General features: G+C 38.9%; 1 protein-coding gene across 1 annotated transcript; it reads left to right on the forward strand.

Moving 5' to 3' along the window:
- The first annotated feature begins 6,205 nt into the window (after positions 1 to 6,205).
- Positions 6,206 to 6,820, forward strand: LOC131605718 (uncharacterized). The gene has a single exon (XM_058878062.1). The coding sequence runs from the start codon at positions 6,206 to 6,208 to the stop codon at positions 6,818 to 6,820; it is 615 nt and encodes a 204-aa protein (XP_058734045.1).
- Positions 6,821 to 16,514: the final 9,694 nt, after the last annotated feature.

Consider the following 16,514-nt stretch of genomic DNA (forward strand, 5'->3'; position numbering starts at 1 on the left):
TTCACACATGCTATTTATTTATTTACAGATAAATAGTACTGACACAATTGGTACAGAGTTAAATCTTTTTGCAGGCGCAGAATCAGGAAACTCAGACTGTACTGGTAACAAGTAGATTATTATTATCTTTTGTTTCCCACTAATTTTTGTACTATATTCCATTATTTTCAAAAATCTTTTCAAATCTCTTTTTCAAAAATCAAATCTCTCTTTTTCCCAACACTATCTCCACTTTCTTTCAAATCTTATTTCCACTCAAATTTTCCTTTTGTACGGAATCACATCATTCCCCAACGTCTCTATCCTTCTTTTCATTCTATAAATACCTCCCATTTTCTTCCATAAAATCTCACATCAAATTCTAATTCATCTCTCAAATTTCCACTTCATAATCCATCCTTTCTTCTTCCCCGACAAAATGGCGAAGCGGTGGGAAACGTGTTTTCTAATGGTCATCACCATTGCTACGGTGATCATGTCTTTCTTCTGTCTGCATAGCCCAGAACACTGTGGACCTGGGATGCTTATGCTCCCAATCATCTACATGTTACTATTTGTAGCATGGGTTATCAATCGTCATTCTTAAAATTTGCCGTATTTCTTATTTCTTAAATGTACCGTTTATTCGTCGTACTGTTCAATATAGTATGTAATATTTGTACTGTCAGTATTAAATGTTGTACTATTTGTCATAATATTGCTTAATTACTCAGATAATATTTTATGTGTTTTCTGCCATTCAAATATTCATTTTTCTGTGCATTAAATGATTTTCAGGGTTATTATCGGTAATTTTGCCCGCATACAGTAAATATTAGTTATTTATTATGTCTGTGTTTTTCTAACAAGTCATGTAAATAAACTTTCATTTTTCACATAAAAAATAAAACAAAAACAACAAAAAAGAAAATTAACTTTGACTGTTGATTTTTCACTCTAACTGCTACATCAATACCTGGACAGTCAGTCGACGGCCAAACTGCTGGCAGTACAATTCTCAGTGTTTTGTACCATCAATCAAATCAATCTTTCACAATTCAAAATTCCAAGATTTTTGTTCTAGAAGTCTTCTGAATATCACGCGATTAGCAGAGACTCAACACTGCACAAAAATCAGGTACGCTGAACTGTCTCCTACATAAACAGTCCCTGACTAGGGTTTTCTTGTTTTTACAGGAGAAACAAGTTTTTGAGAGCTCAAATGGATTTCATACACATCCATATATCTCAAAGTACCATCATACAAATTTTCAAACTTCAATTCACTCAGACGCACCGTCAGCAGCTCAAACAGTCAACAGACGACCCGTTTGACCAAAAAAGTCAACAGACAGTCAAAAATGAAATTTTTTGTCAAAATCCATATTTTGTCAAAGGATTCATCATTTGATCATTGGATGATCATAATTCATCAAGGAAAGATCAAAAATCAACAAAACCCTAAGATTCAAAATTAGGGTTTTTGCCTGAATAGTCAACTCAACTTTGACTGATCATAACTCTCTCATCCTTCATCCAAAAAATTCAAACCAAAGCTCATTTTGAAGGAAATTCAATTATCTTTAAAATTCCATTGATCCCATGGTCATTGCATTCACCATTTGAAAAATATGACCAAAGACATTACAGGTCATTTTCAAAGTCAACAAAAAGACACTTTTTTCAAAAGGACACACAAGGAGCATCAAAAATCATTTTGACATGAGACCAAAGAAATTGGTTAGAGGACTCTTTGAGGTTTCCAAAAAGTGCAAGATCTCCTTCATATGACAAAAAATGAGGGATTTACACCTTGTTGAAGTTGGCTAAATTTTGGGAAAATGCATGAAATCAACATTGCTCAAAAATGTATTTTTTCCAAATGGGGCCAAGTTTTCATGGTTCAAACATCTTTGCCATGTTATTATGGGCCTCCCACGACCAAGACAAGGCCCACACCTTTTTTATCCATTTTTGGCATAATTTTATCTTATTTTAAGATTAAATTAAAAGGAAAATGAATGGATAAAGAGTAGCTTAATTTCTAAGCATGACTCATCAAGGGAATCAATTAAACTCTGCCCCAAGCCAAAGTACAGCAGAAGGAGAGTTGAAAGTCAAGCCATGGTAGCTTGAATGCAAAGCCATAAGTGTTGAAAAAGTCAAGAATTCAACAAAAGCACTTAATGCTTTTAGCTTAGTTTTTAAGCACTACAATGTCTATATAAGAGCTATAGAGCTTCAGTAACAAGGGGACACGAATTAAGAACCATTCTATGCTTGTAAACACACTTGTATCAAGTTGAAATTTTGAAGGAAATTTAAAATTCGAATTTTAAATTCCAGCTTGTTTTAACATAAACTAAATATTCAAACACGTTCCTTGAACTTCACTGAACCTGTCCAGATCAATTGCAAGCATTGAAACCTCAAGAACACACGCCTAGAACCCACGGTTTGTTCAAATCGAAACCCACCAAAATATAATCATACATGCATGTATAACAAGATGTAATTGCATATTTGTGTTTGGTTTGATGCTCTGGTCGTTTCTGGAGCTGGAATTAGGTTTTCATGGACGATTGAGACATGTGCCATTTTAGGGTTTTATGACCTCGAAACGGGGTTTTTCTTTTAAGGCAAAATCAAAAGAAAATAAGGCCATGGTTGTGTTCAGTGGATCATTTACAATCGATCCATGGTCTCATATGGTATTTATATTGCATATCTTGTGATTTTCAATTTGCAGGAGCTTTAGTGACGGAAAAAACCGTGGGTAAAGGCTTTACCTACGGTTGCAGAAATTTCAAATGAAGAAGATGAAGCGTGGCAAGCTCTGGTTAGTCAGAACGCGCGCGCCAGCTTTTTTCAAATTCTTTGGATCTTGTGCTATGCTGTCCACGCTTTTGCCATGTGCCTCGTTTCAGTGACCACACGATCAATCCAGTCACTCCATCAAACGCACCAGATCATGCAACCACACCATAGACCACACTTATCCACCACACCTGATCGTATCCTTTTGAATTTTATTTCTATTTTAATTTCTTTACAAAATTAATTAAAAATAGTTTTAAAAATCCAAAAAAAATACAAAAAATATTTTTAGACTTCTAAAATAATATATTATTTTCTGAAATAAAAATATTTTATTTTTCTTCATAATTCCAATATTTTGCATAATTAATTAGTATATGTTTGTATATTTGCTTTTTAATTATTCTAACCAATCAAAAAATCATAAAAAAAATTGTTCTTTATGTTAAATATTGTTTATATATTATAAACTAATTTTGTACATATTTTGAATAATTTTATCTTTAAGTTTTAATTATCTGTATAATTATTTGTATAATTATGTTTTAATTAGCTTAAATCAATTTCAAATCAAATTTCAAAAATTCCAAAAAAATTAGTTTTGTTTTAAAATTAATTGACAAATATTTTGTACATATTTTAAACTTAATTTCTAGGTTTAAATCTATTTTCATCTTTTTTCTTCATTTTAATTTAATTAAATAAAAGTGGGAAGATCAGAGAGGTTAACTCCCACCTCTCTAGGATCAAGCCTATTATTAGTATATTGGTGGAAACAAGAGTTAAAGAGAGTAAAGCTAGCAAGGTAAGGGAACAACTTAGTATGAAAGGGAATTATTTTGACAATTATAGTGCTCATCCCAATGGTAGAATCTGGATTTGTTGGGATACAAGTAAAGTTGATTTGAAGTTGATGAATTGTTCTAGCCAGCATATCCACCGTGGAGTGCATGCTTTAAATGGTGAGTTCTTGTTTTGGCTGACTGGGATCTATGCTCATAACCAGCTTGAATTAAGGAAAAGACTGTGGAAGAACATTTTAGGTATCTACTCAAAGCAAACTGGCCCCTGGTGTGTTATTGGAGATTTCAACAATGTTTTAGGCGCCCAAGACAGGATTGGAGGGAAACTGGTTCATGGTAATGAGTACACTGACCTTGAGCAAATGATGCAGGATACGCAATTATCAGAAATGGATAGTGTGGGGGATTACTTCACTTGGTCTAACAAGCAGGTGGCAGGTACTATCTACTCTCGGATAGACAGGGCTATTTGTAATACAGAATGGTTCTTGAAATATAACAACTATAGTTTAAACATTCTGCCTCCCAATCTATCCGACCATGCTTTATTATACATTAAAGGCCCTCAAGAGATGCAGCGCAATAACTGTTTCAAGTTCAACAACTACCTTTTGGAGATTGTAGGATTTCAGGATATGGCTAAAAATTCTTGGGAGAAGGCTGTTAAAGGAAACCCTATGCAGGCCCTTTGGAAGAAACTTAAGAGACTAAAATATGCTGTGAAAGAGTTTAGTAAAACAGCTGGGAATATGCAAACTAAGATCAATGATACTAGAAACAAGCTCCATAATGCTCAGATTTCCCTTATGCTTAATAGGAATGATGGTGGTTTGATTGAGAGTATTAAAGATTTGTCAGCAGATTTAATCAAATATCATGAGTATGAGGTAGCTAGACTGGCTCAAAGGACTAAAATCAATTGGATCAGGGGAGGTGATGAAAATTCCAAGTTCTTTTTTGCTTATCTTAAAGCCAGGCAGAACAAGAATAGCATCAATTTTCTTCAACTTGAGAATGGTGACATTATTGAGGATCAGAAGGGCATTGAGAGAGAAGTGATGAGATTTTGTGGCAGCCTTATGGGTGATTGTCCTATGAATATTAAGCACATTGATGTAGAAGCTATGAGAGATGGCAATCAGCTTGATCTAGACCAAAAACATTACCTTATCAGTCCTGTCTCCCACCAGGAGATTGATGATGCAATCAAGAATATTGGTGATAATAAGTCACCAGGTAGTGATGGATTCAGTGCAAAAGTTTTTAAACAGTGCTGGTACTTCATGAAGAATGACATTAGAGCTGCAGTTTATGAATTTTTCAGTACTGGGAGAATGCATAGAGAGTTTAATGATACCATTGTTACTTTGATCCCTAAAGGAGATAGTGCAAAGAGTATCAAAGAATATCGTCCAATTGCTGGATGTAATGTTTTTGTGAAGATTATCTCGAAGGTTCTCACTGCCAGGCTGAGAAAGGTGTTACCTGATGTTATTAGTAAGAATCAAGCTGCATTCATTGCAGGGCAGGATATCCACAGTCATATACACTTGGCTTATGAGTTGATACAAGGTTATAAGAGGAAAAATGGTACACCGAGATGCATGTTTCAGATAGATCTCCAGAAAGCATATGACATGGTCCACTGGAGGGCTCTGGAGGATATCATGAAGGAGATGGGGTTTCCTAATATTTTTGTAGGGTGGATCATGAATCTTGTTTCAACTGTGCAGTATAAGTTCAAGATTAATGGTGCCTTGACTGACAGAATGCAAGCAAAGAGAGGAATTAGACAGGGTGACCCTGTTTCTCCCCTTCTCTTTGTGATTATGGTGGAATACCTTAATAGGTGTATGGTGAAAATGCAGAAGAAACCTGAATTCAAGCATCATGCAAAGTGTAAAAGTTTGGGCATAACTAATCTTGCTTTTGCTGACGATATTCTTTTATTCTGCAGGGGTGATACGGATTCGGTTAGCATTATGATGGATACTTTTACTAATTTCTCTGATTCTACAGGCCTCATATTTAATCCCAGGAAATGCAAGGCATTTTATGGTAGTGTGGATGAGGATAGTAAAAGGAAGATCAAAGCTATCACTGGTTTTGATGATGGTGCTTTTCCTGTCAAATACTTGGGAGTGCCTCTCAATAGTTTCAAGCTTGGTATCCAACATTACCTCCCTCTCATTGATAGAATCACTGGCAGAATCAAACATTGGTCTTCGAAACTTCTGAGTTACGCAGGTCGTGTGCAACTTATTAGAAGTGTGATAGGGTCTATAGCTCAGTATTGGATGCTGAATTTTCCTCTGCCAAAAGTTGTTATCAAAAGTATTGACTCTATTTGTAGGATCTTTTTATGGACAGGGAAATCTGATAAAAGTAAAAAAAGTCCGGTTGCCTGGAGCAAGGTATGCAGTCCTATCAAAAGTGGTGGCTTAGGTTTGACTAATCTGACAGTTTGGAATCGGGTTGCAACTCTGAAATGTTTATGGGACATTTGTAATTAAAGTGATAGATTATGGATCCAATGGATACATAAGATCTATGTCAAGAATGGAGATGTTATGACACTCAATATAGGGACGAACTGGACCTGGAAGATGAAGAAGATTATCAAAGAGAGGGCGGTTCAGGTCAATCTGCAGCATCATTGGGAGCAAATGAATTCTGCTGGGAAGTTCTCAATGAGGAAAACATATCAAATGCTTATGGAGGATAACCAGACTGTGAGCTGGCATGGGTTGATGAAAAAGAACTTGGCTCGTCCTAGGGAACGCATCACCTTGTGGCTGCTCTGTCATGGGCACCTATCTACGAAGGATAGACTCTGCAGATTTGGTATAATAGATAGTTCTATGTGCAGTATGTGTGGACAAGAGGAAGAAACTGCAGATCATGTTTTCTTCTCTTGTATTAAAACTGCTGGGATTTGGCAAGGGGTTCTTAATTGGATAGGAAGCAGTCACAGCCCCCAGCCTTGGAGCATCGATCTTCAAAGATTTTTGGATAGAACAAAGGGTAAAGGATGGAGAACTAGATTGTTTCAATTAGCTTTGACCGAGACTGTTCATGAAGTTTGGCTTTATAGGAATTCTATTGTTTTTTGTAAAGAGGATACTAGTAAAAATATCATAGATAGTATAATAGATAGAATAGTTTACAGAGGGTGGAAAAATAGGAAGATTGGATTGCAATTAGCCAATCTAATGCTTTAGGTGATTGGGTTTAGGCTGAATCCTTGGATTGCCTTGATTGTATATTGTTTTTTTGAATTAATATATATTCGTTGGTTCAAAAAAAAAATCATGCATTAATTATAATTAAAATCAATCATAAAAAATCCAAAAACATGCATTTTATTTTTCTTGCAATTTAAATTCCTAGATAAATGTATAGGATGTCAAATTCATGTAAATAGGCTAGTTTACATTTCCTGCACAATCGATGTAATAGCGTAGATTTACTTTCCGCACTTTACATTTCCGCATTTTAATTTCCAGCAAATATAAACTGCGTGTATGTCAAAGATAAAATTGAACCGTTAGATCACTAACTTCAAAGATAAAATATCTGAATCCAATCACAATCACACTTGCACCTCTTAAGGTAATCCCTTCTCATTCTTTTCAAAGTCAAAAGTCAAAATTCTACTATTTTGAGTACAAAATCGAACCTTGCGTTTATATCCGGTGAAAGGATAGATTTTTAAAGGAAATAGGATAAAGACCTTACAACTCAGGGTAGACCTCCTAGTTTGCTTGCTCAAATCAAAACAAACAAAATTCTCATACACTGTTGTTTTTTCAAAACTTTTCAAAAAAGACAATACTTTGTATACATCCAAACACGGATTATTACAAAGTTAACGTTCTTTTCAAAACATCTTTCGAAAGATAAACAAGCATTTTGTATACATCCACACACGGATCATTACAAAATTCAATTTACAAAAGTATTTGAAACCACATATGAGCATTCTAAAGCAATTGAAAAGTGATCGAAAAACAAGTGAGCTAAGCAAACTTAAGAGCCCATGGATAACCATGGATACAAAGGGTGCTAACACCTTCCCTTTGTATAACCTACCCCCTTACCCAGAATTTCTTAAAGGTCTTTTTTCTGTTTCTTTTATAAACCTTTCCTTAATTGGATAAAATAAAAGGTCGGTGGCGACTCTGTGAATTTTCAAAAATGCGAAAGCATTAAGCGATAAAAAAGAGTCAGTTCACGTATCTCTCCAGAACAGAGGTATGGCCCGGATTAAAAAACGGAGGTCCACAGAACTGGCGACTCTGCTGGGGATTTACTTTCAAAAACAAAATGTTTTCAAAAGGGGTTACCTTAAGAGAATAGATCACTTCGATGTTTTCAATTGTTTGACTTGATTGCTCTATTTTTCAAAGGTTTGTTTGGGTATTTTGCTTGTGTGAAAGATTCTAACCCGAATCTCGAGATACCTTAAGTATATGACAATAGACCAAGGAAACTGTACGGCATGTACCGATACGGTTGATCTCGTAGTCATCATTAGTGCGATACTTTGGTTTACACTGATGTCCCTTGAAAACGATCAAGGAGTATATTAGGCTTCCGAAATGTCATTAAACACTAATTTGTCTTAGAACCTTTTTAGTTGAACTTGACTTATGGCCTATTAAGTGGCTAGCTTTGAAATTGATCGAAGTTAGTTATCCTCGAGGAATATTTTGATCGGCCGCTCGAGCGCCGTATTGAGATGTTACTTCCAAGGATCATAGAACCCGAATACATTTCTAGGACAGAATTTAACCAACTCAACTTCAGTGGGGAGGGTATCACCTATCAGCTCCATACAAGCCTTTAAACCTAAGGCTATTGTTTGATTTGTTTTTGTGTGCCACATGTTTGCATCATAAGCATATCATTTTTGCACCAAACACTTCAAGGATCAAAGAGTTTACCTTTGTTTTTGCAGGTAATGGCTCCCGCCACCAAAGATTACATCCGAATCAACATCTCAACGGTACCATCTGAACTAAAAGACTTAGTGTCAGAATTCCCCAGGAATGTTCAATTCACTGAAAGGCATGGTCACCTACTCCATTTGGTTACCTCAAAATTTGAAGAAGACATGATACGGGTCCTGTTCCAGTTCTTTGACCCTGAACATCATTGCTTTACCTTTCCTGATTACCAGTTGGTACCCACTTTGGAAGAATTCTCTGAACTAATGGGATTGCCTGTTCGAAATCAATTACCTTTCACTGGTTTAGAAAGGATTCCAAAACCTGAAGTCATTGCTGCTGCTTTACATCTGCGGAAATCAGAAATCGAGTCCAATTGGGAAACAAAGAGTGGAGTTAAGGGTTTGCTTGCCAAGTTCTTGTTGGAAAAGGCTCGACTACTGCTAGAAAAAAAAAGTTATCCAGCTTTTGAGGAAGTTATGGCACTTTTGATCTATGGGTTGGTTTTATTCCCTAATCCCGACCAGTTCATAAGTGTACACATCATCAAGCTTTTCCTAATCCGTAGCCCGGTACCAACCTTGCTGGGAGACATTCTACATTCTCTACACACTCGTACCATAAAGAATCGAGGAACTCTCATGTGCTGTATACCACTACTGGCTAGGTGGTTTACATTTCATCTTCCCCGATCAGTGTTGAGAAATGAACAAAGAATGCAATGGTCTCGCAGAATTATGTCTTTGTCTCATTCAGATATCCGGTGGAACAACTTCTTTCAAAGAGACATTACTATCATTGATCATTGTGGAGAGTACCCTAATGTGCCACTCCTTGGCATCAAAGGAGGCATCACTTACAATCCCTCTTTAGCTCTACGCCAATTCGGATATGCAAGGAGCAACGGTCCTCATGACATGATTATCCATGGCATTGTGTTTGATTACGAGAATGATTCTCATAGACACCAACGAAGGTTCATACATGCATGGGGCAGTGTCTATAGAATAGAAAGCAAAACTCTGGGCAATGGAATTCTATTCCTATGGAACCCTACCTCAGATGGGTCCGCACTCATGCTCAGAAACTCCTTATGCCATATCCTGCTGTTCTACCTGTGACTATTGAACCAGAGGTCGAAGGATATGAACCTCAAGTTATTTTACACCCGGACATGCCAACTGACCTAGAAGAGTTGCAAAAATCTTGGGTTCAACTCAAAGAGGCAAGAGACACCTTCAAATCATACTGTCAAGACTATGAGAGAAGGATATTGGAGCTCACCGGACAGCTTCAAGAAGAACAGCAGATCAACACATTTCTGGGGGCAAAGAGAAAGCGTCCACGGGAGACCTGAAGGATCATTTATTTTATTTCTGTCTTGTAAACCCAAATGAGGCAAAGAAAAAAAAAGCAAAAAAAAAGAGAAATAAATTGATTAACTAACGTTTGTTTCTTCTTTAACAAATCTAAACTCTAAGATCCTTTAAACATTGCACACACATTTCACTTCATGCATTGCATATACATTTCATACATTGCATACACATGGCATCCAGTCATACACATTGCATAACAGGTTCACATGACGGATTTCTCATCTCCTCGCTGTTTATTTCAGTCAGAAGAGATGGAATCCGAGACAAGCATCAAGAACCTCGAAGCACAGAATGCCCAAGTTCAAGTGGCAATTCTGGAACTGGCAAAGGGGCAACAAGAATTGAAAGCCCTGATAATCAAGAAGAAAAAGAAGCCCAAAGGATCTGTAGGCTTGAGTCACCTGAAAAGGAAGATCAAAATCCCAGTCAAAAAGTTCAAAAAGCCACCGATCCCTGAAACAGTCGGTGATGATGAACAAGAAGACAATCAAAGCAACCAGGGTTCTGCTAAACCCTCTCTCTCTTCAAATGAAGAAAATGATCATTCTGGGGACGAACCGGATGATGAAAAATACCAACAGCTGGAAGACCGTATGAAAGCTATGGAGATACAAAAAATACCTGGCTTAGATTTCAATGATCTAGGGCTCATCTCGGATGTTGTTATCCCTCCAAAATTCAAAGTTACTGTCTTTGCAAAATATGATGGAGTTTCTTGCCCGAAACTACATCTGAGATCCTATGTGAGGAAGATACAACCTCATACAACAGATAACAAATTGTGGATTCACTTCTTCCAAGAAAGTTTGTCGGGTACACAACTCGAGTGGTACTACCAGCTGGAAAATACCAAGGTTCATACTTGGGAAGAATTAGCTGCTGCTTTTTACAAACAGTACCAATACAATGTTGATCTTGCGCCAACCCGTACTCAACTAAGGGGCATGTCTATGGGACCAAAAGAAAGTTTCAAAGGATATGCACAAAAGTGGAGAGATATGGCTGGAAGGGTTCAACCACCCTTATCTGATCGCGAACTAGTTGACATGTTCATGGGCACTTTAACTGGCCCTTTCTATAGCCATTTGCTGGGAAGCTCATCATCAGGTTTCACTGACCTGATACTGACCGGAGAACGTGTCGAAAGTGGCATTCAAAATGGAAAAATTCAAATAGGTTCCTCCTCTGGTACTACAAAAAGGCCTATCAACGGGAGAAATGAGGTCAATGCAACACAAATTCAGAAAAGTCGCAAAAGTGAGCAGCATCAATCTGTAGGGGCAGTTCTGATCTCCGCATCTGCACCTCAAAAAGATCAACAGCCAAAATATACGCATCGACCAGATGCACCAAGAAGAAATTTCACTAGAATCAACATGCCAATCTCTCAGGCATTGCAGCACTTGCTAAAAGCAGATCTGATCACATTAAAAGGTCCTCCAAAGAATGTCAACACTTCCTCTCCGAATTATCGCCCTGATGCGACATGTGCCTATCACTCAAACTGTCCAGGACATGACGCAGATCACTGCTGGGCCCTGAAAAATAAAATACAAGATATGATAGATGCTGGTGAAATTGAGTTCGATCCTCCAGAAACTCCAAATGTCATCACTGCACCTATGCCAAAGCATGACAAAACTGTTAACGCTATCCTGGACACTGTTTACATCTATGATGTGAACGAATTATCAACTCCACTCTGCGAAGTCAAAGGAAAGCTAATCCGAGCTGGTTACTTTCCAGGGTGTGACCCCGACTGCTTTTACTGCTCCTGCCTGCCCAATGGTTGTGAAAATCTGAGGATGGGAATTCAAAAATGGATGGATCGCCGTATCATTATGTTTGAGAGGCTCCCTTCTATGGACGTGTTGTGCGAAGTCTTTGCAAACGGGATGAGAATAGAGGATGCCTCAGTGATCTCCAGCTTACCATTCAAAATCTCTGCCAAGGCTCCATTCAAAATTTCTGCTACACTCAAAGTGGCATCAGTAGTCATTGCTAGTCCAACTCCATTTCCATACTCCTCAGACAAAGCTGTCCCATGGGGATATGACACTAATGTTTATGTTCATGGAGTTAAGCAGGGTACCTCGACTGAAGAGACCGCAAAGTTAACTACTCCAACTGTGGGTAATATTGTGGGTACCAACAAGATAACGAGAAGTGGAAGAATCTTTTCACCAGAAATTTCTCCAAATGTTGCTGCTGGTCCAGTCCGAGTCCCAGTTCCTAATCAAGATAACAGCGCTCGCGGCAAAGAGCCACAAGTTGAACAAATTCAAACCCCAGTGGATATCACTGCTGAGGATCCATCAAAGCAAGAAATGGAGGAAATATTGAAAATCATCTGCAAGAGTGATTACAATATTGTTGAGCAACTGGGGCACACCGCTTCAAAAATCTCAATGCTATCTCTGCTAAAATATTCAGAAGCTCATGCCAAAGCCCTGATGAAGTTCCTGAAAGCTGCGCATGTGCCTCAAGAGATCTCAGTCGACCAATTTGAGAATTGTGTTGCCAATCTAACCGTGAACAATGGTCTCGGTTTCCCTGATGTGGATCTAACCCCTGCTGGAAAAAATCACAACAAAGCCTTACATATCTCCATTGAATGTAATGGCACCACTCTATCTCATGTGCTAGTAGATAACGGTTCTTCTCTGAACGTGTTACCGAAAACAGTACTAGAAAAGCTTGACTTCGAAGGAATTGTGTTACAGCCAAGTGATGTTGTGGTAAGAGCCTTTGACGGGTCAACCAGAACGGTATACGGAAAAGTGAATCTCCCAATCAGAGTGGGTTCTCAGATCTTTGATTCTATCTTTTACGTAATGGAAATTCACCCAGCCTACTCCTGTTTACTTGGACGCCCTTGGATACATGGGGCAAACGCTGTAACTTCTACCCTGCATCAGAAGTTAAAATATCCAGTAAAAGGAAAGATTGTCACAGTCTATGGCGAAGAGGAATATGTGGTTAGTCACCTAAGCAATTCCAAATATGTTGAGTTGGAGGACGAATTCATCGAAACTCCATACCAATCATTTGAGGTGGTCTCTTCAGATGTCTCTACCACCAAGCATATTCCTGCTACTCCGACTACAACTATGGTTTCTCTCAAAGATGCCAAAGCCATGATTGAACAAGGGTGATTGCACAGTATGGGGACAGCTTCCCGATATACCCTACAAATCTGACAAGCTAGGCCTGGGCTATGATAGTGAAAATCAAAAGAATGATCAAGGTCCTCGTTCTGGAGGATTGATGTCACACTTCGTCAGCCAAGAAGTAAACGCTATTGAAGATGAAGGAGTGTTCATGAACCATGTCATTCAGCCATATCCAGATGAAATTCCACCTATTTCCATGGGAATGTGGGATGCTGTTCAAGAACCAAACGGCGGGTATAATTATCAGTATGCCGCACCTCAGAATTCTTATATTGCTATGGAGGACCTTACCCCGACTGGATGGGGTGATCAAATTGGAAATGACGAAAGTTTCACAAGTCCCGTCACTGAGCAATATCAAAATCCACCCAAAGAAGTATGGGACACGCTAGGAGAACCCAGCGGCAAATATGACTATATGGTGAAATACTCCGCTCCTCCAAGCTCACAAATTGCTATGAAGGACATTATCCCAACTGGATGGGATGAACATTACGATGACAATTTCGCTTTCGAAGAAGCCAGGGAAATACCAAATAACGAGGGTTGCTTTCTGTCAGCATAATCTCCTCATCAGGATGCACAAGTCTCTATTCAAAACATCATCCCGACTGCATGGGATGGCCTTATCGAGCATCTCGCTCAGCCAACAGAGATGTCTCAGCCTGGGCTCTCGTATCCAGCAGAGTATATCCCTTATCCCGAAGGATCACCGGCTCATTTTCCCACTAATGAAATCAATGCTATGGAAGATGAAGAAGACAACTGCAACTGGAACAGCTGGGTACCCCCTGCTCACAACAGTGGATTGAACAACTGGAAAGATGAGGATGTGATCTCCTTTGACCAGGAGTAAATGCCATTTCCTGTTTTCTTTGTGTATATTGTGCAAAGATAAAAATGGTTCCTGAACAATCGAACCATGAGCTTGAAAGCCGTGTGCCTTAGCACACTGGTCCTTCTATAAGGGCTTATCATATCATGATCATGTGCATTCAATAAAATCATGGGACGCTTGCATATTTAAATTTTGTGATCCTTTTTCCTTCTTTCTTCGCTTTCTAATAGCTATGTTTTTTCTTCACACACACTCACATAACTAACTTGCAGATTCACATACACTCTGGATCCAGTCAACAACGATTCTGCTATTGCCCGTCATGACTTTGAAAATCCGATCTACCAAACTGAGGACAAAAGTGAGGAAGATTGTGAAGTGCCAAGAGAACTTGCAAGGCTGCTAGAACAAGAAAACAAGGCCATACAGCCTCATGAGGAGCCAATTGAGGTCATCAACTTGGGCAGTAACGAAGAAAAGAAAGAAGTCAAAATAGGGGCTGATTTAGAACACAGCGTCAAGCAAAGACTGATTCAAATGCTGCGAGACTACGTCGAGATATTCGCCTGGTCCTATGAGGATATGCCAGGCCTTGACACAGACATTGTAGTTCATCGCCTGCCAATCAAAGAAGGTAGCATTCTAGTCAAACAGAAACTACGAAGGAGTAGGCCTGATATGTCAAAAAAGATCAAAGACGAGGTTGAAAAACAGTTCGATGCCGGATTCCTAAAAGTTGTAAGTTATCCTCCTTGGATAGCTAACATCGTCCCTGTACCTAAAAAAGACGGGAAAGTCAGAATGTGCGTGGACTACAGAGATCTGAACCGGGCAAGCCCCAAAGATGATTTCCCTTTACCACACATCGATGCACTGGTTGACAATACCGCACAATGCAAGGTATTCTCCTTTATGGACGGATTCTCAGGGTACAATCAAATCAAGATGGCACCCGAAGACATGGAAAAAACGACCTTCACAACACCCTGGGGAACCTTTTGTTACAAGGTAATGCCCTTTGGTCTGAAAAACGCAGGAGCAACCTATCAACGTGCAATGGTAGCGCTATTTCATGATATGATTCATCAAGAAATAGAGGTTTATGTCGATGACATGATTGCAAAATCCAAAACCGAGGAAGAACATCTGGGTCATTTACACAAGTTGTTTGACAGACTCAAGAAATACAAGTTGCGACTGAACCCAAATAAGTGTACCTTTGGAGTAAGATCCGGCAAACTCTTAGGTTTCATCGTCAGCAGCAATGGTATTGAGGTTGATCCCGCCAAAGTTAAAGCCATTCAAGAAATGCCTATACCTCATACCGAGAAACAAGTCAGAGGATTCTTGGGACGTCTAAATTACATCGCCCGATTTATTGCCCACATGACTACTACTTGTGTGCCGATCTTCAAACTATTGAAGAAAGATCAAGTGGAAAGGTGGAATGACAAATGCCAGTTAGCCTTTGACAAAATCAAAGAATATCTCCAAAAACCTCCAATCTTGTTGCCACCTGTGGAAGGCAGACCTCTGATAATGTACCTAACTGTGTTAGAAGACTCAATGGGGTGTGTACTAGGACAACATGACGAATCCGACCGAAAGGAGCACGCAATCTACTATCTTAGCAAAAAGTTTGCCGATTGTGAAACAAGATACTCACTACTCGAAAAAACTTGTTGTGCCTTAGCTTGGGCGGCTCGCCGACTAAGACAGTACATGCTAAATCACACCACTTTCCTAATCTCCAAGATGGATCCCATCAAATACGTGTTCGAAAAACCTGCTCTCTCTGGAAGAATAGCGAGATGGCAAATGATCTTAACAGAATATGACATTCAATACACTTCACAAAAAGCAATCAAAGGAAGTGTGGTAGCTGATCATCTGGCTCATCAAGCAGTGGATGATTATCAAGCATTGAACTTTGACTTCCCAGACGAAGACATTATGCTAGTCAATGACTACAAACAATCAGGACCAGAAGAAGGACCCGAGCCACGATCCCGGTGGACTATGGTTTTTGACGGAGCTTCTAATGCACTTGGCAATGGCATCGGAGCTGTGATCATTTCCCCCGCAGGAGGTCATACACCATTCACTGCCAGATTATGCTTCAATTGCACTAACAATATAGCCGAATACGAAGCATGTATTCTGGGTCTTAAAGCTGCAATCGATCTAAGAATCAAATTCCTGGAAGTCTACGGAGATTCGGCCTTGGTAATCTACCAAGTCAAAGGGGAATGGGACACGAAGCATCCGAATCTAATTCCCTACAAAGAATATGTGCTGAGTTTGATTCCTTACTTCGAAGAAATCACTTTCGAACACATCCCACGCGAGGAAAATCAACTAGCTGATGCTTTAGCTACCATGTCATCCATGTTCAAAGTCAGGTGGGACAACGAGGCGCCTATGATCACCATTTACAGGCAAGATGAACCATCCTATTGCAATGAGATCAATACCGAAGGAACCGAGGAAAAACCATGGTTCCATGAAGTAAAAAGATATCTCGAAGCTCAGGAGTACCCTGAAGGGGCATCCATTAATGACAGAAAGTTTCTAAG

This window comes from Vicia villosa, linkage group LG1 (genome assembly GCF_029867415.1).
Source record: "Vicia villosa cultivar HV-30 ecotype Madison, WI linkage group LG1, Vvil1.0, whole genome shotgun sequence".
Lineage (NCBI taxonomy): Eukaryota > Viridiplantae > Streptophyta > Magnoliopsida > Fabales > Fabaceae > Vicia > Vicia villosa.